General features: G+C 51.5%; 2 protein-coding genes across 6 annotated transcripts; one reads left to right on the top strand and one right to left on the bottom strand.

Annotated features, from left to right (window-relative positions):
• The first annotated feature begins 1245 nt into the window (after nt 1-1245).
• On the top strand, nt 1246-11598 carry TMEM91 (transmembrane protein 91). 5 transcript variants are annotated; one of them, XM_033128774.1, is made up of 5 exons: nt 1246-1658; nt 2653-2891; nt 5022-5171; nt 7667-7799; nt 9431-10161. In XM_033128774.1, the coding sequence occupies exons 2-5, from the start codon at nt 2682-2684 to the stop codon at nt 9502-9504; spliced, it is 567 nt and encodes a 188-aa protein (XP_032984665.1). In that variant the 5' UTR covers nt 1246-1658; nt 2653-2681; the 3' UTR covers nt 9505-10161. The 5 variants fall into 5 exon arrangements, with proteins under 5 accessions (XP_032984665.1, XP_032984667.1, XP_032984666.1 ...); XM_033128776.1 differs by lacking the exon at nt 9431-10161 and having other exon boundaries at nt 1247-1658; nt 6791-7800; XM_033128775.1 differs by lacking the exons at nt 7667-7799; nt 9431-10161 and adding an exon at nt 5693-6395 and having other exon boundaries at nt 1248-1658.
• EXOSC5 (exosome component 5) lies at nt 7995-16509 on the bottom strand. The gene is made up of 6 exons (XM_033128766.1): nt 16306-16509; nt 12241-12354; nt 11605-11726; nt 10168-10308; nt 8912-9001; nt 7995-8163 (listed from the first exon to the last, which is right to left on the bottom strand). The coding sequence occupies exons 1-6, from the start codon at nt 16439-16441 to the stop codon at nt 8071-8073; spliced, it is 696 nt and encodes a 231-aa protein (XP_032984657.1). The 5' UTR covers nt 16442-16509; the 3' UTR covers nt 7995-8070.
• Between the last annotated feature and the right edge of the window lie 181 nt (nt 16510-16690).

Raw genomic sequence — 16690 nt, forward strand, 5'->3', positions numbered from 1 at the left:
CTGTAATATGTTTCACAGTGATAAGCAATATGAAAACGCAACCAGTGCAAGGTTAAAGATATAGAGTAATAGGGTATCTCTCCCACAGAAAACAATCCTGCTCCCACTTCCCTCTCATCTACCCTCCTATGGGTCTCCCTACCTGCCCTTTGCCAGAAACTGTGGCTGATTCAAGTACACTTGCAGACGCCATCTGTTCTCCCCAGGAATGGGGCCTGTGCCAGCTCTAGAGTCTGGTCTCTTGGCACAGAGCCCTGGAGCCCTGGAGCGAGGGAACTCTGGCTGGCCCCACATCAGGCTGGGGAATCCTCTAGTTCGGCTGACTGGAACTGATGAGATGGAGGGCTTCTGGGAAGGGGAAGTCGGTGCAAGCCGGGTGGGCTCCCTGAAGGAGGTGGAGGCCAGTAGGTGGAGGAGAATCCCCTAATCAGATCAATGGAGATGGATATAAATAATAATATGTATAAACATCATCAAACATGTTCAGAGCCTACTTTGCCATGCTTTGGGTAAATGTTGGATATTTTTATCACACTTAATCGAAGTGGTTTATGTATATTATCACATCTAAGAGGTGGGAAATATTTACTCCATTTTACAGATGAAGAAATTGGGGTTCAGAGAGGTGACACCATTATCCAGAGGTCACACAGCAAGTGCCTTGAAGAGCCTGGGAAGGAACTCAGGTCTGTGTTAGTCCAAACACTGACTCAACACCACATGTACCACATGATAACCAGCACATCACCCCATTCTCCGTCTACTCCCACCTCAACCTCCTTTTCCTGGAAGCCCCCACCCCACCACCTTCTGCCTCTGCTTCCTCCCCCTCCCTGGGGACTACAAGGAACACAGCCCCGGGTTACAACTGCCGCCTACTTCCAGTTAACCTTGGTCAAGTGAACACACGTCTCTGAGCCTCAGTTTCTTGATCTGCAAAATAGGGATAGAGAAATAGAACTATGGAGAGAAATCAATGCAGTGATGAAGCGGGTGGTCTGCCTCAGTGTGGTCTACGCTCAGTGAACTAACTGGTTAGCGGTGTGCTCTTAGGCAAATACCTAACCTCTCTAGACCTGTTTCCTCCTCTGTACTACAGGACAAGTGAGAGTGCCTCGTAGGTTGTTCTGAGGACTAAATGTTCTCGCGTATACGTAAAGCGCTAAGAATCGGGCACACAGTTGGCCGAAGTTGCTATTGCTGTTAATGGGCAGGGGATGGCGGGGGGTAGGTGGAGGCTGGGCCAAGCCAGGAAGGCCCTGCATGATCAATTAGGTTCGGGGACGGCCCCTCCTCCGCCCGCAGCGCTTGGGCCTGGGCTCTGGGGATCAGGGCTTGCTGTTCTGGAGATCCCCGCCTGCTCCGGCACACCTGGGGTGGCAGGGGCTACTGTCAGGCGCTGAGGTCGGCCTTCAAGGCCCCCTCCCCTGCCGCCGCGGAGGGCGGAGCCGGGAGGCCGCCGCCCCGCTCCCATCCCTGCCCCTGGTCGCTGCCCGCCGGGCGCGGAGAGGGGAGCCAAGCGTAGTGTGAGAACTCCGCGCCTCCAGGCCCAGGCCCCGGGGAACGCGGGGCTCACTGAGGTCCCCATCCGCGAGTGGCAGGGTCGTGGTGGGTTTCGGCGTAAGGGCCCAGGAGATCCTGGCATCAGGCCGTGGGCGGTGAGTGAGGGGCGCGGGTGGGGGGCACCGCCCCACCCTCGGGTCCTCGCATTGGGGTTGGAAAAGCAAACCCATGGCGAGAAAATCGACTCAAGCCAGGTTTAGAGTGAGGGCGAGTGGCTTGGTGGTCCCCAGGGTGATCCTGGGGCGAGGAGAATATTCTTTGTGATTGAGTGTGTACAAGTGTGTGGTGGGTTGGGGGTATGGGAGGTGTGCCAAGGAGCATTCTGATAAAACAGGAGATGCCTGGAGAGCTGGTGGGTGTGCAGAGGGCTGTGTGGGAGCATGGATGTGGATGGAATAGGCCAGGTGTGCGTGGACAGGGTGTTTGGGGCAGGTGTGCAAGGGAAGTGATGGGAAAAGGGGAGAGTATCCTTGTGGGAAGCCTGTGGGAAGCCTGTGCGTATGTGTGCAAATGGAGGGATCTGATACTGGGGGGATTAGGAGTGTGCAAGGAGCCACTTGGGATGAGTGTGTAAGAAGGGTGGGGTGTCTTCTGGGAGCCCGTGTCATCTGGGGCAAGTATGCAAGGAGTCCTTGGGAGATGAAAGCATAGGTGGAGGTGGGGGATGAGCTTGTCTGAATAGGTTTGTGCTTCAGGGACTTGGGTATTCAAGTGTTCAGGTTTGAGCACAGGAGGTGTGAACTAGAGTGAAGTGCAAAGCGTCACTGGGAAGGAGTGTGGGGGAAAGGGGTCATGTGTGAACCCAGGATGGGGCAAGTGTGTAAACATGGTTTGGAATAATGTGCAACAGGCATGTAGTTTTTGCCTGAGCAGAGAGAAGTCCAGAACTGAATGTCCAGATGCCTGAGTTCTCTTCACAACTTGGACCAGCCTCTTTTATTCTCTAGGCCTCAGCTTTGCCATCTGTAAAATGGGTCTGAGGGTTGTTGAACTAACTAGTCTTTTCCTGGAGTCTCTCCAGAGCTGGGAGTCAGGAGAAGGATGAAGGTGAGTCTTTTACAACTTGTCTTTTTCTTTCCCCTACCCCAGGAAACCGCTCTGGGAGCCTCTCCCCAGCCATGGATAGCCCCAGTCTCCGAGAGCTCCAACAGCCTCTGCTGGCAGGTGTGGGCTGCAAGACCCCCATCCAGAAGCCTGGCGAGCCTGAGCTGGGGTCCCTCTTTGGAGAGACAGTCTTTGCTGAGTCTCTGAGGGGTTGGCAGTTCTTGCCACCACCTCTTCCCTCTGTGAGCCCTTACCTGGAGGAAACAGGGCCCGCTGACCTTGAGGTAGGAGCAGCAGGCCTTAGTGGGAGCTGGGGGAGGGAGCTGGAGGCATCCCATCTGTGGCCAACACCTGACAGGCTGGCGGCCAGGTTACCTGGCTTTAGCCTGAAGTCTCACTTCCCAGCTGTGTATGGGCTTTCTAGATTTCCAGCTGTAGTTTTCCTGTTCTCCCTCTCCCGTTTTCTTTAGCTGATTCTCTCTCTCTCTCTCTTTTTTTTTTTTTTTTTTGCCTGTCATCTTTGTTTCCTTGCCTTTGGCTCTCTGTCTGTCTTCCCTCTGATTTCTGAGTCCCCTGCTCTTTATCTGTCCATTTCTCTTCAGAGCCTATGCGCCTCTGGCCTCTGTCATCCATGGCCTTTTTTTTTTTTCAAGTTAATGTCACTTTTATAATTTCTTATGCCTTGTACATACTGTCAAGCTCGTCTTTTATTCGTATTTCTTAAATACGGTTTCCCATTTACTATTGCTGTATAAGAAGTCACTGCAAAACTTAAGCTTGAAACAATAATCATTATCACTTGTGGTGTCTGTGGGTCAGGAATTTGGGAAGAATGTTGTTGGGTGTTTCTGCCTCAGAGTCTTTCATGAGCTTGCAGTCAGCCAGTGGCTAAGATTTGGAACAGTCAGGGGCTGAAGTAGCTGGGGGCTAGCTGGGTATCTCTTTCTTCATGTAGTCTTGGGGTTTCTCCATGGGTCTCCCCCTGTGGGCTGGTTTGGGCTTCCTTCCATCATGACAGCTTCAGGGCAGTCAGACCCGTTAACGTGCCTCCAGCCTCCAGCGTGTCTCAGCAAAGCAGGAGCTGCCTCACCTTTTCTAACTTAGGAAGTCATGTGGCATTACTTCCACTAGATTCCATCAATTATGAGTGAGCCACATCCTGTCCAGACTCAAGGACAAGGGACACAGACTTCATGCTTGAAGGGAAGAGTCTCAGTCACACTGTAAGAAGAGCACCAGGATGGGAGAGAGGATTGTGGCCACTTTGGGAGACACAGTCTGCCACATTGTGGCAGCTAATGTCACTGACATTGTACGTGTCTGATCATTGCATTGTTTGAAGACTTTCAAGGCCTGATTATTTCTGTTCGTTCTATTCACAGTTCCTTATGTACTTGATTATCTTTGACTGCATGCTGGTCATCTTATTTGCAAAATTATTATTAAGAAAAATTATTTTGCGGTCTAGGATGAAGGTACCTTCCTTCACGGAGGATTTGGTTTGCTTTGATCAGCTGCATAGGGGCCCTACTAAAGATAATTTTTAATCTAGTTCAAGATTTGATTGAAAAGTTAATTTTTCTGGGATTGGCAAAGGTCTGCAGGGCAAAAGGGCCTTTTCTGTTCATTTGACCTCTTTGTTAACTTTGATTTTCATTTCAGTTTTGGCCTTACAGTAGCTCCTTAAAGTACTGTGAGCTATTTGATGCAAGATTTAAAAAAAATAAATTCTTTATTTAGGATATAAAATTTCAGCAGATAGGTTTGAAACTAGTACCTTAGGCCACCAAAATGTCTCTCCTAATCTCCATCTTTTTAAGGTTTCTGTCCTCATCGGTGTCTGTTTCTACTTCACAGGCACTTAACTTTTTTTTTTTTTAATTTTTTTAAGTGTGTTTTTCCAGGACCCATCGGCTCCAAGTCACATAGTTGTTTCAATCTAGTTGTAGAGGGCACAGCTCACAGTGGCCCATGTGGGGATCGAACCGGCAACCTTGTTAAGAGCACCGCACTCTAACCAACTGAGCTAACTGGCCACCCCACTTCACAGGCATTTAGCTCAGAGATTATAAGCAGTTGTAGTATCCACAAGTGGACATGTGAATTGGAAATTGAAATCAAAGCTTTGGTTGTGGGTGGGTTCTTTTCTGGAGACATGGTCCACAGCTTCCCCTCAAAGGGATCCAGGATGTAGAAAAGTCAAGAGCCTGTATCCTGGAACATTTTTTCTGTCTTAATGTTTCTGGGGAGGCCCTGGTATTGGTCTTTGGGGGCTATGTTTCTGGGGAGGCCCTGGTATTGGTCTTTGGGGGCTATGTTTCTGGGGAGGCCCTGGTATTGGTCTTTGGGGGAGCAAAGCAGTGGGGCAGGGAAGGTGGGTAGAGATGCCCACCCAGGCCCTCTCCTGCCCATAGGATGTGTCGTCCAGTGACAGCGACTCAGACTGGGATGGCGGCAGCCTTCTTTCCCCGCTCCTACCCCATGACCACCTCGGCTTGGCTGTCTTCTCTATGCTGTGCTGTTTCTGGCCTGTGGGCATCGCCGCCTTCTGCCTGGCCCAGAAGGTCAGTGTGTGGGGGGCTGGGAGGGGACTGGATATAAAAGAAAAAAATGCATTCAAAATACAAAACAAAATAGAGGAGCTAGGCCTGGGGGGTGGAAGGGAGGGAAGATGGAGAGAGTTTGCAGGGAAAAATTCACGGGTAAAATGAGGTGTGTTTCACAGAGGGCTGCTAAGGGAAGAACCTGAACTCAAATCCTAAGTCTGCCACTCTCTGTGGGCAAGCCACTCAACTTCCCTGTGCCTCATTTTCCTCATCAGTGAAATGGGAGTAATTCGTGCCTCAGGGTCTCTGTGAGCATTAGATGAGTTAGAATGGCGGCAAACAGTAATACATGTATGTTTTTATTAGTCACCCAGTCTTCTCAGTGCCCGACTGTGCCTTAACCACCACAGTGGTGCTCCGTGTTTGTTTTTGGAATATATGAATGAATGCATGGGTGTGTCCTGTGGGGAAGGGACTGGGGCTTCGGATGCAGGGTGGAAAGAGGATGCCCAAGTCACCACTGCCCAACACCTCCACAGACCAACAAGGCTTGGGCCAAGGGGGACATCCAGGGGGCAGGGGCTGCCTCCCGCCGCGCCTTCCTGCTGGGGGTCCTGGCCGTCGGGCTGGGTGTGTGCACGTATGCAGCCGCCCTGGTGACCCTGGCCGCCTACCTGGCCTCCCGAGACCCGCCCTAGCTGCTCTGCGGCTCCCACTGTGAACCAGAGGCCAGCAGCCCAGCATGTCCTCAGGCGGAGTGGAGAATCCAGGTGGATGTGGTAGTGGCAGTGTCCAGCAATGGGACCAAGCTGGATGCCCCCCCTCCCCTTCCTGGCCGCTGCAGTGTGAGATTAAATACCAGACACTCTTGCAGCCAAACCTGTGTCAGTCTGTGTGTGCGGGAAGGTGGGGTGGGGGTGCCTGACAGGCTGTCCCCAGGGTGCTCCGGGAAACCTGAGCCGGAGAAGGGGGAAACTGAGGGACCCAGCGAGGGTTTACAAGTTGCAGAATGAGGGTGGTCAGTAGAGAATTAGAACCAGGTGCCAAGTCCTTACTCTTTTGCACATTAGCTGTGTGATCTCAGCCCAAGTGACTTCTCGTTGAGCCTCACTTCTTCTCATCTGCAAAATGGGCGTTTTCCACACCTGGGAGCTGTAGTGAGGACCAAATGTGTCACACATGTAAACGGCAGACTCTTTCTGAGGTCTTTCAACAGCAAGTGGCAGAAACTCAACTCAGACTGCCTTACGCCAAAAAGGGGACAAAAGTTGAAGTAGAACAGGATTCAGGGGCTCAAACAAAAGGAATGGTTTGGTCTTTATCCTCCTTTCCTCTCTTGGCTTCATTCCATGCAGGCTCCCCATTTCTGGGAGGAGAAAAATGGCCCTGGCAGCTCCGGTACCTGAGGTCCTCTTTCCCAGGGCCCTCTCATTGGCCCGCCTGGGTTGGGAGGCAGCCCCAATTGAATCAAATGGCCTGAGATTGGAGGGGTGCTGGCACCCAGCAGGCAAAACAGATGTCTGCCGGGAGCACTTATCAGAGGCATATGGAAGTGCTCAGTAAATGGGGCCTGATATTACCGAGTAATGGAGTTGACAGGCAGTTAAGTTTTCTCACTCTATTTAATGCCATTCCAGTGGAACTTGCTAGAACACTCTTCCCCATTTGGCATTCCTGTGAGCATCTCGTGGAGCATCATTTCAAGCTGGATACCTTCGCATTTCCTTCTTGGTTCCGGGTGACAAAAACACCACCCACTCAAAGGGACAGTTGTGGGGACTGTGAGCTCGTTCAAGCATGTGAAGCAAGCAGCAGAGGGTCCATCACAAAAGCCCAAACATTGGCAACAGGAGCCAGAGACCACGTGGCTCAGCTGTGGGAGTTATCTCTTATGGGATGCTTGCATGTTCGTGGCTCCTGCCCACTACATAAAAGCGTGTGTGTGTGTGTGTGTGTGGAATAGTCAAATGGTGACTAAAAATGCCCCCCCCCAATATTTCCAGACACTCCTTTGGGGGTGCTGCCAGCCCTGATAACCAACAGGCCTTAGCTACTTCTGTGTACAGATGGGAAAACTACAGTCGAGTGTGCTGGCCTCTCCCTGGATTTGTCTGAACAGTGAGGGCCTGGGCTCAGGCTCACAGTGGGACCTGTGCTCCACTGACGACAGCTGGTCACCTAACTGGCTTCTGAGCTTGTTTCCTCATCTTAAAATGGGGACCACAACAGCCTCCCACCTCATGGGGTTGTTGGGCTGAGCCAGATTCCCCTCCAAGCCCACTACCCATTCTCTTTGGACCGTCTCTTCTCTCTTGCCCTTGCTCTACTCAAGCCACACCGGCAGCCTTGCCATCCTTGACCCTCCGCAGGTCTCTGCCTGGGGCTTGGTTCCCCACGTCCATGAGTTCTCTCCTTGGCCTCCTCCTGGCTTTCCTCAGATGTCCCCATTTTGGTGAAGGCGTCCCTGACTGATGGATTAAATTTGCCATTTTCCTTTTTTTTTTTTTAAACAGCGTTTACCCTCTGACAAACACCAATTTTATTTGTCCATCACGCCACTGCTCCTTGAACCTGGGACCTGGGTCTATTGTTCACTGCTGGGTCCTCAGCACCTAGCAGGGCCTGCACACAGTGGGTGCTCAACAGGTATTAGACTAGATGAATTCATTCAATAAATGTGCAATCCTAGTAGTGTTTTCCTGGTGGGGGTGAGGGAAGCCTGACCCCCTCCCCGCCCCCCTGCCCAGGGGCTATAGCCTAGAGATCTCAGGTCCTTAGGTCAAGGGCTTCTGCAGCTGCAGGCCCACAAGCTCGCCAGGGCACACAAGGGCAGAGAGGCAATGCTGGGACGCCAGTTTATTTTGCACTGGAGGTAGTGGGTGGTGGCAGCGGGAGGGGCGCCGTGCCCCAGCTTGCCTCAGCTCTTGGAGTAACGCCTCTGCAGTGATTCCCGGTAGAAGCGGAAGACGTGCTGCGAGGCAGCCTGGGCTGCGGCCAGGCACTGCTGGAGCTGGGAGGGAAGAGACTGATCAGTGCGGTGTGGCCCATCCCTGATTCCCAGGGCCCCCAAACCTACCACCTCCCCCTTCATCTGGGCAGACCCCTCCCCCCCACCACCGTGAGACACGTGGGAAAGGGATATTTCCAAGTGCATTTCCTTCTCCCCCACTTAGAGGGGAAGAGGAAAAAAGAGAAGGTGGGGCTTCAGGGGTCAGCTTCTGGCAGCTCCAGGGCCTCGAACCAACAGAATCAAGCATCCTGACAGCTAGAAGAGACCTGACCTCAGAGCTCCATACCTTAGAGCTCACGGAATTGGAGAGATCCTGGCATTTTAGAGCCACAGGCCCTGTGACTCCAAATAGTCTTAAAAGCCATGGAACCTGAGACCCCAAATCTTTACTGCCACATATTCCTAGATTCACAGGAGGTCCAGGTTGGAAATGCTCTTGGAGACCATTTGGCCCAACAGTTTCCAAACTCTTCTTCAGGGTTGGAATTCAGGGTTGGGGGTACTGCTCTGAGCTGGAAGCTTCATGTGCCCCCACCTTCTGATTTCAACCTGAGCTCTTTTCCTACCCCATAAATTAGGCTTCCCTTTTAAAATTCCTACAAAGGTTTCGGTGGCTACAAAGTTTGAAAACTTATTTACAGAAGAGATGCAAGGAAGGGGCTCTCCTTGAATCTCTCAGAATTGAGACACGATCTCACGTCAGGGGGAGGGAAGGATCTGGGCTTCACCCGCATCCACGTGCTGGTACCTCAGCATCAGAGTAGAGCCCCTTGGTGGTGGACATGAGCAGCTTCTGGTCCACACTGTCGAGTGCAAAGGTCAGGACTGCCCGGGCCTCCTACAGATGAGGGGTAGAAGGTGGGGGACCTGGACTCTCCCCTCAGACATAATCTCGGCTGGTCCCAAAGAGGGGACTCGCCTTTCCCACAGCCAGGAATTCCCGTGTCAAGTGTAGCTGTTTTGTCTACATAACCTCCCACCCCCCAGCTTTCCCAGCTAATGCTGACTTTCCTCTCAGAACCGCTCCCCACACCAGATTCTACCCACATTTCTGACAGGTTGCCAAACACAGTATTCTTGCCCTGTAGGGGTAGCCACAGCACAGGTGTCAATTACCTGGTGCCTCCTGGCCTCCCTCTGTGCTCTGTACTGCTGGGGCCGGAAGCCGGCAAACTGTTACTTCCCAGAGTCCCTTACGAGCTAGGTTCCACCAGTAATCTGGTGGGAGACTGGAAGGAGACCAGCATCCTGGTCCTCACTCTGACAGGAGCAGGTGCTGTGGTTGTGGCAGTTGCCACAGCAGCCATGAAGTGCGTTCCTGGTCATCAGCGGCCAGGGTGAAGCAGGACGTCTGTGCAGCCAGGACTGATGGCAGCAAGGCTTCAACAGCACAGCAGGAGCTGGCTAGCGGCTTCTGATCTCTGGGCATCCCCCACTCTTCCTTTTGGCTCCTTCAGCTCTTCCCACACTGTTGTAACCAGTTCCCTGCATTAAATTGTCTCCATCGGAAATCCCCCAAGTCGTTTCTGCTTTCCTGACTGGATGTGACGGGGCAAATAACTCAAGAGTAACCACAGCCCTAAACACTGTCACCTTGAGCCAATGAGGAATGCTCTCTCCTTTGCTTTTGAGCCTCTTAAGATGGAAGCGCACAGCTTATGGGGCCAGTCACAGCCTCAGGAGAGATGCTGGCCAGAGAGAATGGAGCCAATTCGCAAAAAAGAGCAGGGACTGAGAAATAAAGCAAGGAAATACTGATGGTGTTTGAGGCCCTGGCTTTAGCTAGACATCTGTTCTTTCTGAGTTTGGGACTGAACGTCCCTAAATTTCCTTTTTGCTCAAGCAGCTTGAGTTGGGTTTCTAGCACATGCCCTGATGAACAAAGCGGAGCTTGCCAGTTGGGACCAAGCTGGTAGGAGCCCATTGTTGAGAAGTGAGGCCTAAAGGATGAAGTGAGGGACAGGGTCTGCCCACGGCCCTTCACCACCTGGCCGTCACACCTACCTTTTCTTGCTTGGCTGTGGGGTCCAGCACGAGGGTACCATCAGAGTCCAGGGCACAGGTGACCCCACAGAAGAGGGCCCGCATGGGCACACCTGCGTCCACCAATGCTATGCAGGCGGCGTTCAGGCAACAGGCCAAGAGCTGAGTGCCACAGGGAGTGGTTAAGAAGTTTCTACTGCAGGGCAGGCCAGCAGGGTGTGTCCACGCCTCCATCCTCTCTGCCAACGCTTGAGGCAATATCACTAACTGATCACAGGAAGTATGGCAGAGTAGTTCTAAGTGATTCTGAGATCAAGTAACCTTGGTTTCCAGAACTGCCTTTGCCACCTCTCAACTGTGTGACCTTGAGCAAGTGACTTACTCTCTCTGAGCCTCAATCAGGGATCATGATATTCAACAGACTGGCACGTGCTAAGCACCTTCAGGGAAACTGAGGGCAGAGAGGGGAGAAACCTTCCAGATCATATGGGAAGTATTGGCACAGCCAGGCCTGGAGCCTGGGAATCTGGCAGGCAGCTGCCACCACTGACAGACTGGCAGGTTGATGGAGGTAGGAGTCATTACTGCTGCCCTCAGGGAGCCCACAATCCAAGGGAGCAGCGCGGCTGCGGCACGGTGGAAGGCAAGCACAGGACTGAGTCAGATAGCTGGCCCAACCTCAAGTTTCCTTGTCTTTGCTCCCCAGGTCCAGCACAGTGGATAAGCGCCCAGCTTTAGAATCAATCAGTTCCACTCCTGCGACTGACCTTCTGTTCCCTTCCTTTGAGCTTTGTGAAATGGGGTTACAACAGCCCTCCCCTCTTCCTGTCTATGAAGTGTCTGCACCAGTGAGGCCTTCTAGAAATGCCCATTTCTGACCCTCAGCCTCGACCTCTGTGGCCCAAACTATTAGGGATCTTTCAAGACTGAGCTGCTGACCAAAGTTCTCTGCTTGCTCAGGGCTCCCCCAGTGTTGAGCCTCAAATCTAAGCTCAGGATCAGAGTGGAGGTGAATGACACAGGCTCTAGTCAAACAGGCTGGGTGTGAGTTTTGTCTCTGCTGCCTTCAGCTGTTGACCTTGGACAAGTGACTTCCCCTCTCTGGGCCTCAAGTTTGCTCACCTGAAACATGGGAACATAAAAACACCTATCTGCCAGGGACCTTGGGGCGCTAGAACCAGATGGCTTGGGCTCAAGTCTTGGCTCTGCCAATTACTAGATGTGAGTTGATCTTGCTGTGTGGAAAAAATGAGTTAACATGTGTAAAGCACTCAGAACAGTGCTTGACACACAGTAAACACTCAGGCTGTTTGTTATTCTTTTTCAACAAGTTGGTGCCTGTGAAATGTTTGGAGGTCTTCTGGCTAGTGGAGGGTGTGCACGTGGCCATCAGAAAGGGAAGCAATCAGGGAGATTCTGGAGGACTTCCTGGAGGAGGCAACTTGGGGGAAAGGATACAGAGCCAGCATCACTGACGACCTGCAGCACGATGGTGATGGAGGTACGGGGGTGCAGCGTCCCCAGCACCACCGCTTCACACGTGTTCCTGATCAGCCTCTCCCGGCTCTTCTCTGCTACGCCTGGGGAAACCAAGGGGTGGGGTGAGGCTCTTCCCTTCCTCCATATGACCCACCCAAGTCTCTGGAAAGGGCCTGCAGTCTCAGCCCAGGGGCCTGCATGGATGACAGGATTCCCAGTGGGAAGGAGACATGGCCTGGCTGCCACCCATGCCACCTCTCAACTTCCAGCAAGGGAGCCTCCCGGGAGAGGAAAACCCCAGAGTTCCCATGTCCCATGCTGCGGCCTAGGCCCATCCCAGTGGGCCCAGCCCTCGGGAATGAGGGAGATGGGGTAAAAGGATGGAAAGAAGGGAGGAAGGGAAAACAGAAAGAGACTGGAGACAAAGAGAAAAGTGACAGAAAAAGACAGAGATTCAGAGGCAGAGTTGGAGGAAGAGACAGCCAATAGCTGAAACGAGGGAAACGAGGGAAACGAGGGGACAGTGGGAACTGGGGACAGCAGTGAGGGAGGAGCCGGGCGAGAAGTCCCAGCAGACTGGCCATTTGGAGACCCAGCCTGGCCCGGCGCAGTTACCAGGCAACCCGATCTTCGGCCTCAGGATCACTTCCAGTGTGGCCTTATTGAAGATCTCTTTGCTGACCTTCACCTCAGCCGGCCCGTACACGCCTGCCAGGATGGAGGTATCCCCTGCGGGAAAGAGCATGGAGGCCTCACCCACGTCCACTGTGCGACACTTAACAAGGTGGGCTCTGAGCCAGATGGCGAGGGTACCCTACGTCACCCCCACTCCAGCCCACCATTTGTTGTCAGCGATGCTGAGCATTCGCTTCACTTCTGTCTCTGCTTTCTCATCTGTAAAATGGGGATAATAACAGTGTCTCCCTTACACGTCCTGAGGAGTAAATGAGATAATCCATAACACTCCCTGGTCCATGCTGAGTACGAAACAGACTGTAGCTAATAATATTAAACTGTAACAGGAAGTTCTTCCTGAGAGCTACCCTTCCACTATTACTGCAGCTGGTCTCCACTTTTCCTTCCAAAGCTTCCCTAGCCCAGCTCTCTTCCCTCAGGCTCCCATCCCCAAACTCTGCAGCAGGCAGAACACCTGAGGAAAGGCTGAACTTCTGAGCGTGGGTCCTGACTCCTGCTTATTTCCCCAATGTGGGTATCAACCAGAAAAGGGGAGGCAAGACTTGGGATATAAAAAGCCTGGCTTCTCGTCCTGTCTTCCTCCTCCTGGCTCTATACCCTTGGTTGATTTTGCTCACTTCTCTGGACCTCAGTTTTACCAACTACAAAATAGAGAGACTGGACTACAGCAGCGGCTTCCAAACTTTTCTGACCATAACTCCCAATAAGAAATACATTTTACAGTGGGACTCAAAACTCTTGCAAATCTCTGTGCCTGTAAATGGAACAAATGCCTCACAAAACCTCTCTTACCATTACTGCTTTGATACACTCTGATATTTTCTACTTGATTCCAGTAAAAAACCACCAACGAATGTGGTGGTTCTCAGCCCTGGCGGCACACTGAAATCACCGTGGAGCTTTAAGAGACACTGATGTCCAGGCCCCTCCCCCAGAGATCTTAATTCAGCGGCTCATGGGGCTCACGCATTGGAGGTCAGACCACCACAGGCCATTCTGATGTGTGTGTGTGTGGAAAAGGGGGTGCATCTGCGACCTGCAACGGAGAGAAACAGAGCGTGCGCACAGCTTCAAAACACTGCTCTGCAATCGGAACGACTGAAGTAGTTAATTAAAAGTGAAGAGGACCAGCTTTGGTAGGCATAGGGTGGGTTCTGGGGCTCTTCGTTTTAAGCTCACCAGAGATTCTGAGGCCAAAAGCACCTGGAACACACCTTTAAGGGTCTTCAAGGACTCCCCTTGCTCCAAGGTCCTGGGGCTTTGGGGTTTTAGAACAGGAAGGCGCTAACAAACTCCAGGCGTCTGATTTTAGCAAGACAGCTAAGCCTGGGGGTGGGACTGGGAAGGTCCTCTGTTGGGGCTGTTTTTCCTGAGGGAGGAAGAGCTGCCACACAACTGAGGGGTTCTCTGTGCTCCCGGAGAATCTACCCTGAAGGGCGAAGTTACCCAAGAAGAACTAGATCCACGCTGGGGTCTTTATTCCTCTTACTCCCGATGAGCGGTCTGCCGTCCCCTTAAGCACAGGAGTCCTTCCTCTCACCTTCTCCGCTACATGGCACCAGCAATTCTCTAGAGCAATTCTCTCCTCTCCAGACCCACATCCATCTTCAACTCCGGCCCCATGAATCTGATCCTCTTACAGCCAAGCTCCTGAGGAGCTGTCTCCATTTGCTATCTCCTTTTCCTCTTTTCCTTGACCCCGCCACTCCACTGGAATATCTCTTGACAGCATCACCAATCAACCCCCAGGTCTGTTCCATCCTCATGTGATGCAACCCCTCAGTAGGACTGATGTAGCTAGTCAGACCTTCACATCTCAAACGCCTTCTCTGGGCTCTAGGTCACCGCCCTCTTTCAGTTTTTCTCCTGTCTTACTGGCTGCTCCTTCTCAATGTCTTCTGCTACAGTGTTTCCCCCAAAACAAGACCTAGCAGGACAATCAGCTCTAATGCGTCTTTTGGAGCAAAAATTAATATAAGACCCAGTCTTATTTTACTATAAGACCAGGTCTAATATAATATGATATAATACAATATAATGTAATATAATACAATACTGGGTCTTCTATTGATTTTGCTTATATTATATATTATTATATATTATATATTGAGACCTGTATAGTAAAATAAGACTGAATCTTATGTTAATTTTGCTCCAAGAGATACATTAGAGCTGATTGTCCAGCTAGGTCTTATTTTCGGGGAAACACAGTAGTTCCTCACAAGTGAGAAGACTCAGGGCTTGGTCCTGGGACCTCTTCTCTTTCCCATCTACACTCCACTTTTCTAGGTGATTTCATTCAATCAAGAGCTCAAAATACCATCGATAGCCAGAGGATTTCATATGGTATGTCCAGATTGGGTCCCTCCTCTGAATTCCAGACTTGTATGTCCAATGGCCCGGTCCAGATTGCCACTGTAGTATCCACTAGGCACCGCAAACTTCATGTTCCACACTGAACTCATCTTGCCCTAGCACAGCCGATCTGGGCAAAAACCTTAGCATGATTCCTCTCTTCTCATACCCCCAAACCAAACCATCTGCAAATTTTGTCGGTTTTACCAACAAAATACATCCAGAATTTCACCACCTCCATTGCTTCCACTCTGGTCTGGGCCACCATGACCTCCCCCTTTCCCCATACCATCTCCAGGCAACACTGAATCCAGAGAGATTCTGTTAAAATATATTCAGATCATGTCACTCCTCTGAGCAAAACTTCCAATGGCTCCCACCTCATTCACTAAGCCATAAACTTGTACGATGGGCAAGCTTCAGTACCTCTCTCCAAACCTCCTCTCACTCACTGCTCCAGCACACTGGTCTCACTTCCTCAAACACATCAAGCAAGTTCTTGCCTCAAGGCCTTTGCACCTGCTATTCCTCACGCTTGGGATGCTTTCGCTCTTCACTCCTGTTTATTTTCAGGGTTTGCTCCCTTACCTCTAGGTCTTTATTCAAATGTTACCATCTTACTGCAGCCTTTTCTGACCATCCTATTTAAGACTGCAACCCTCTCGGGCGTACTCTATTCCCCTTTCCTACTATATTTTTCTCCATAACATTTTACTTAGTTATCTTATTTACTGTCTGTCTTTTTTATTAGGGTGTAAATTCCATTAGGTCAGGGATTTAAAATATTTTTATTGATATATTCTCAGTGCCTGGAACGGTACTTGGCACAAATACATGTGTCCAATGAATGAAGAAATGAATGAAAGCAGGTTTGTAATTGAGTAGAAGCTAGTGCCCTAGGGAGAGAACTGAAGCATCTATAGGGGTAATCCTTAGGCCTATCTTTAGAGGAATTATTTACCCGGGTCAGGGAGTTTGAGAGGTATTTAGCTAGAGGAAGGGAATACTTACCCAATAGGCAAGACCTGCTCCAATGTTAGGGATATTTACTCACATGGAGAGATGTGTATCCCTGTCAAAGGGATATTTACCCAATTGGTGGGGTGGGGGTGGGGAAAATCTCCTACCAGGGTGCAGACATCACCTATGACATGAAAAGTATTTACTTGGGTGAAAGATCTGCCATTGCAGGGAGTAAATTAAGCCGGTAATGGGGCATTTATGCAAATTGGCAGGTTTGCCTCTGCCTGGGACGTAAGGACTCAGGGGTAGGGGTGTGTGTGTGTGTGGAGGAGGAGGAAATCAAATCAAGGGGGACATTTATCTTGGTTTGATTTTCCCTGTTCTGGAGTATTCACGCTTATGGGGAGGTCTGCACCTCTCTCCTTATAATCATTTACCAGGGTGGAGATATCTTCTCCCTACTAGTCGGGAGAGATATTTGCATCCTAACGTATTTAGTAGTATCCACCTGAAGAAGACGTTCTGTACCAGTTCAGGAGCGACATTTACCTACTAGTATCAAAAGAGGTGGGCATTCTTTGCACGTTACACCTTTGGCGCCCCCTAAAACAAATACGACCTGGATGGCCGTGGCTCCGGCAGTATTTACCTGGCTTAAGTTCTCACCTTGCAAGAAAGAGGCAGAACCATCCGGCCGGGACAACAGGTTCTGTTCGCAGGCAAAGTGCCGGAGGCTGCAGCCGGGGCCCTGAGGGCCCGGCTCTGTTCCACCCGCAGTGCGGATCTTGGCGTCAGTCTGCATCGCCCCCTCCACAAGACCAAACCACGCGCGCTGTCGCTTCCGCACAGAGTGCGCGCTTGCGTACAGGCGGCGTACCCAGTGCGCACGCGCCGATCCCGGACAGCCCAGCTCGGGGGCCCGCACGTGGCTCCCCGTTTACTAACAACCTGGCCCCGCCCCCTCCTGCCTCACAATTCTAGAAGGAGCATTGGACAGTAGAGAAGGCGGGGCGGGCCTTGGCATGGGCTCGTCCTACCCGAGGCCCCCGGG

The sequence above is a fragment of the Rhinolophus ferrumequinum genome, chromosome 15 (assembly GCF_004115265.2).
Source record: "Rhinolophus ferrumequinum isolate MPI-CBG mRhiFer1 chromosome 15, mRhiFer1_v1.p, whole genome shotgun sequence".
In the NCBI taxonomy this organism is placed as follows: domain Eukaryota; kingdom Metazoa; phylum Chordata; class Mammalia; order Chiroptera; family Rhinolophidae; genus Rhinolophus; species Rhinolophus ferrumequinum.

Excerpts from the sequence above, each read along its gene's own strand:
- TMEM91 (XM_033128774.1), top strand. The coding sequence starts at position 2,682 with ATGGATAGCCCCAGTCTCCGAGAGCTCCAACAGCCTCTGCTGGCAGGT. Across the intron at positions 2,892-5,021 it reads CAGGGCCCGCTGACCTTGAG|GATGTGTCGTCCAGTGACAG; the intron begins GTAGGAGCAGCA and ends TCCTGCCCATAG. Across the intron at positions 7,800-9,430 it reads ACACAGTGGGTGCTCAACAG|GAGCAGGTGCTGTGGTTGTG; the intron begins GTATTAGACTAG and ends TCACTCTGACAG.
- EXOSC5 (XM_033128766.1), bottom strand. The coding sequence starts at position 16,441 with ATGCAGACTGACGCCAAGATCCGCACTGCGGGTGGAACAGAGCCGGGC. Across the intron at positions 12,355-16,305 it reads TTCTGCCTCTTTCTTGCAAG|GGGATACCTCCATCCTGGCA; the intron begins GTGAGAACTTAA and ends TCTTTCCCGCAG. Across the intron at positions 10,309-11,604 it reads TCGTCAGTGATGCTGGCTCT|CTCTTGGCCTGTTGCCTGAA; the intron begins GTATCCTTTCCC and ends TGTGGCACTCAG.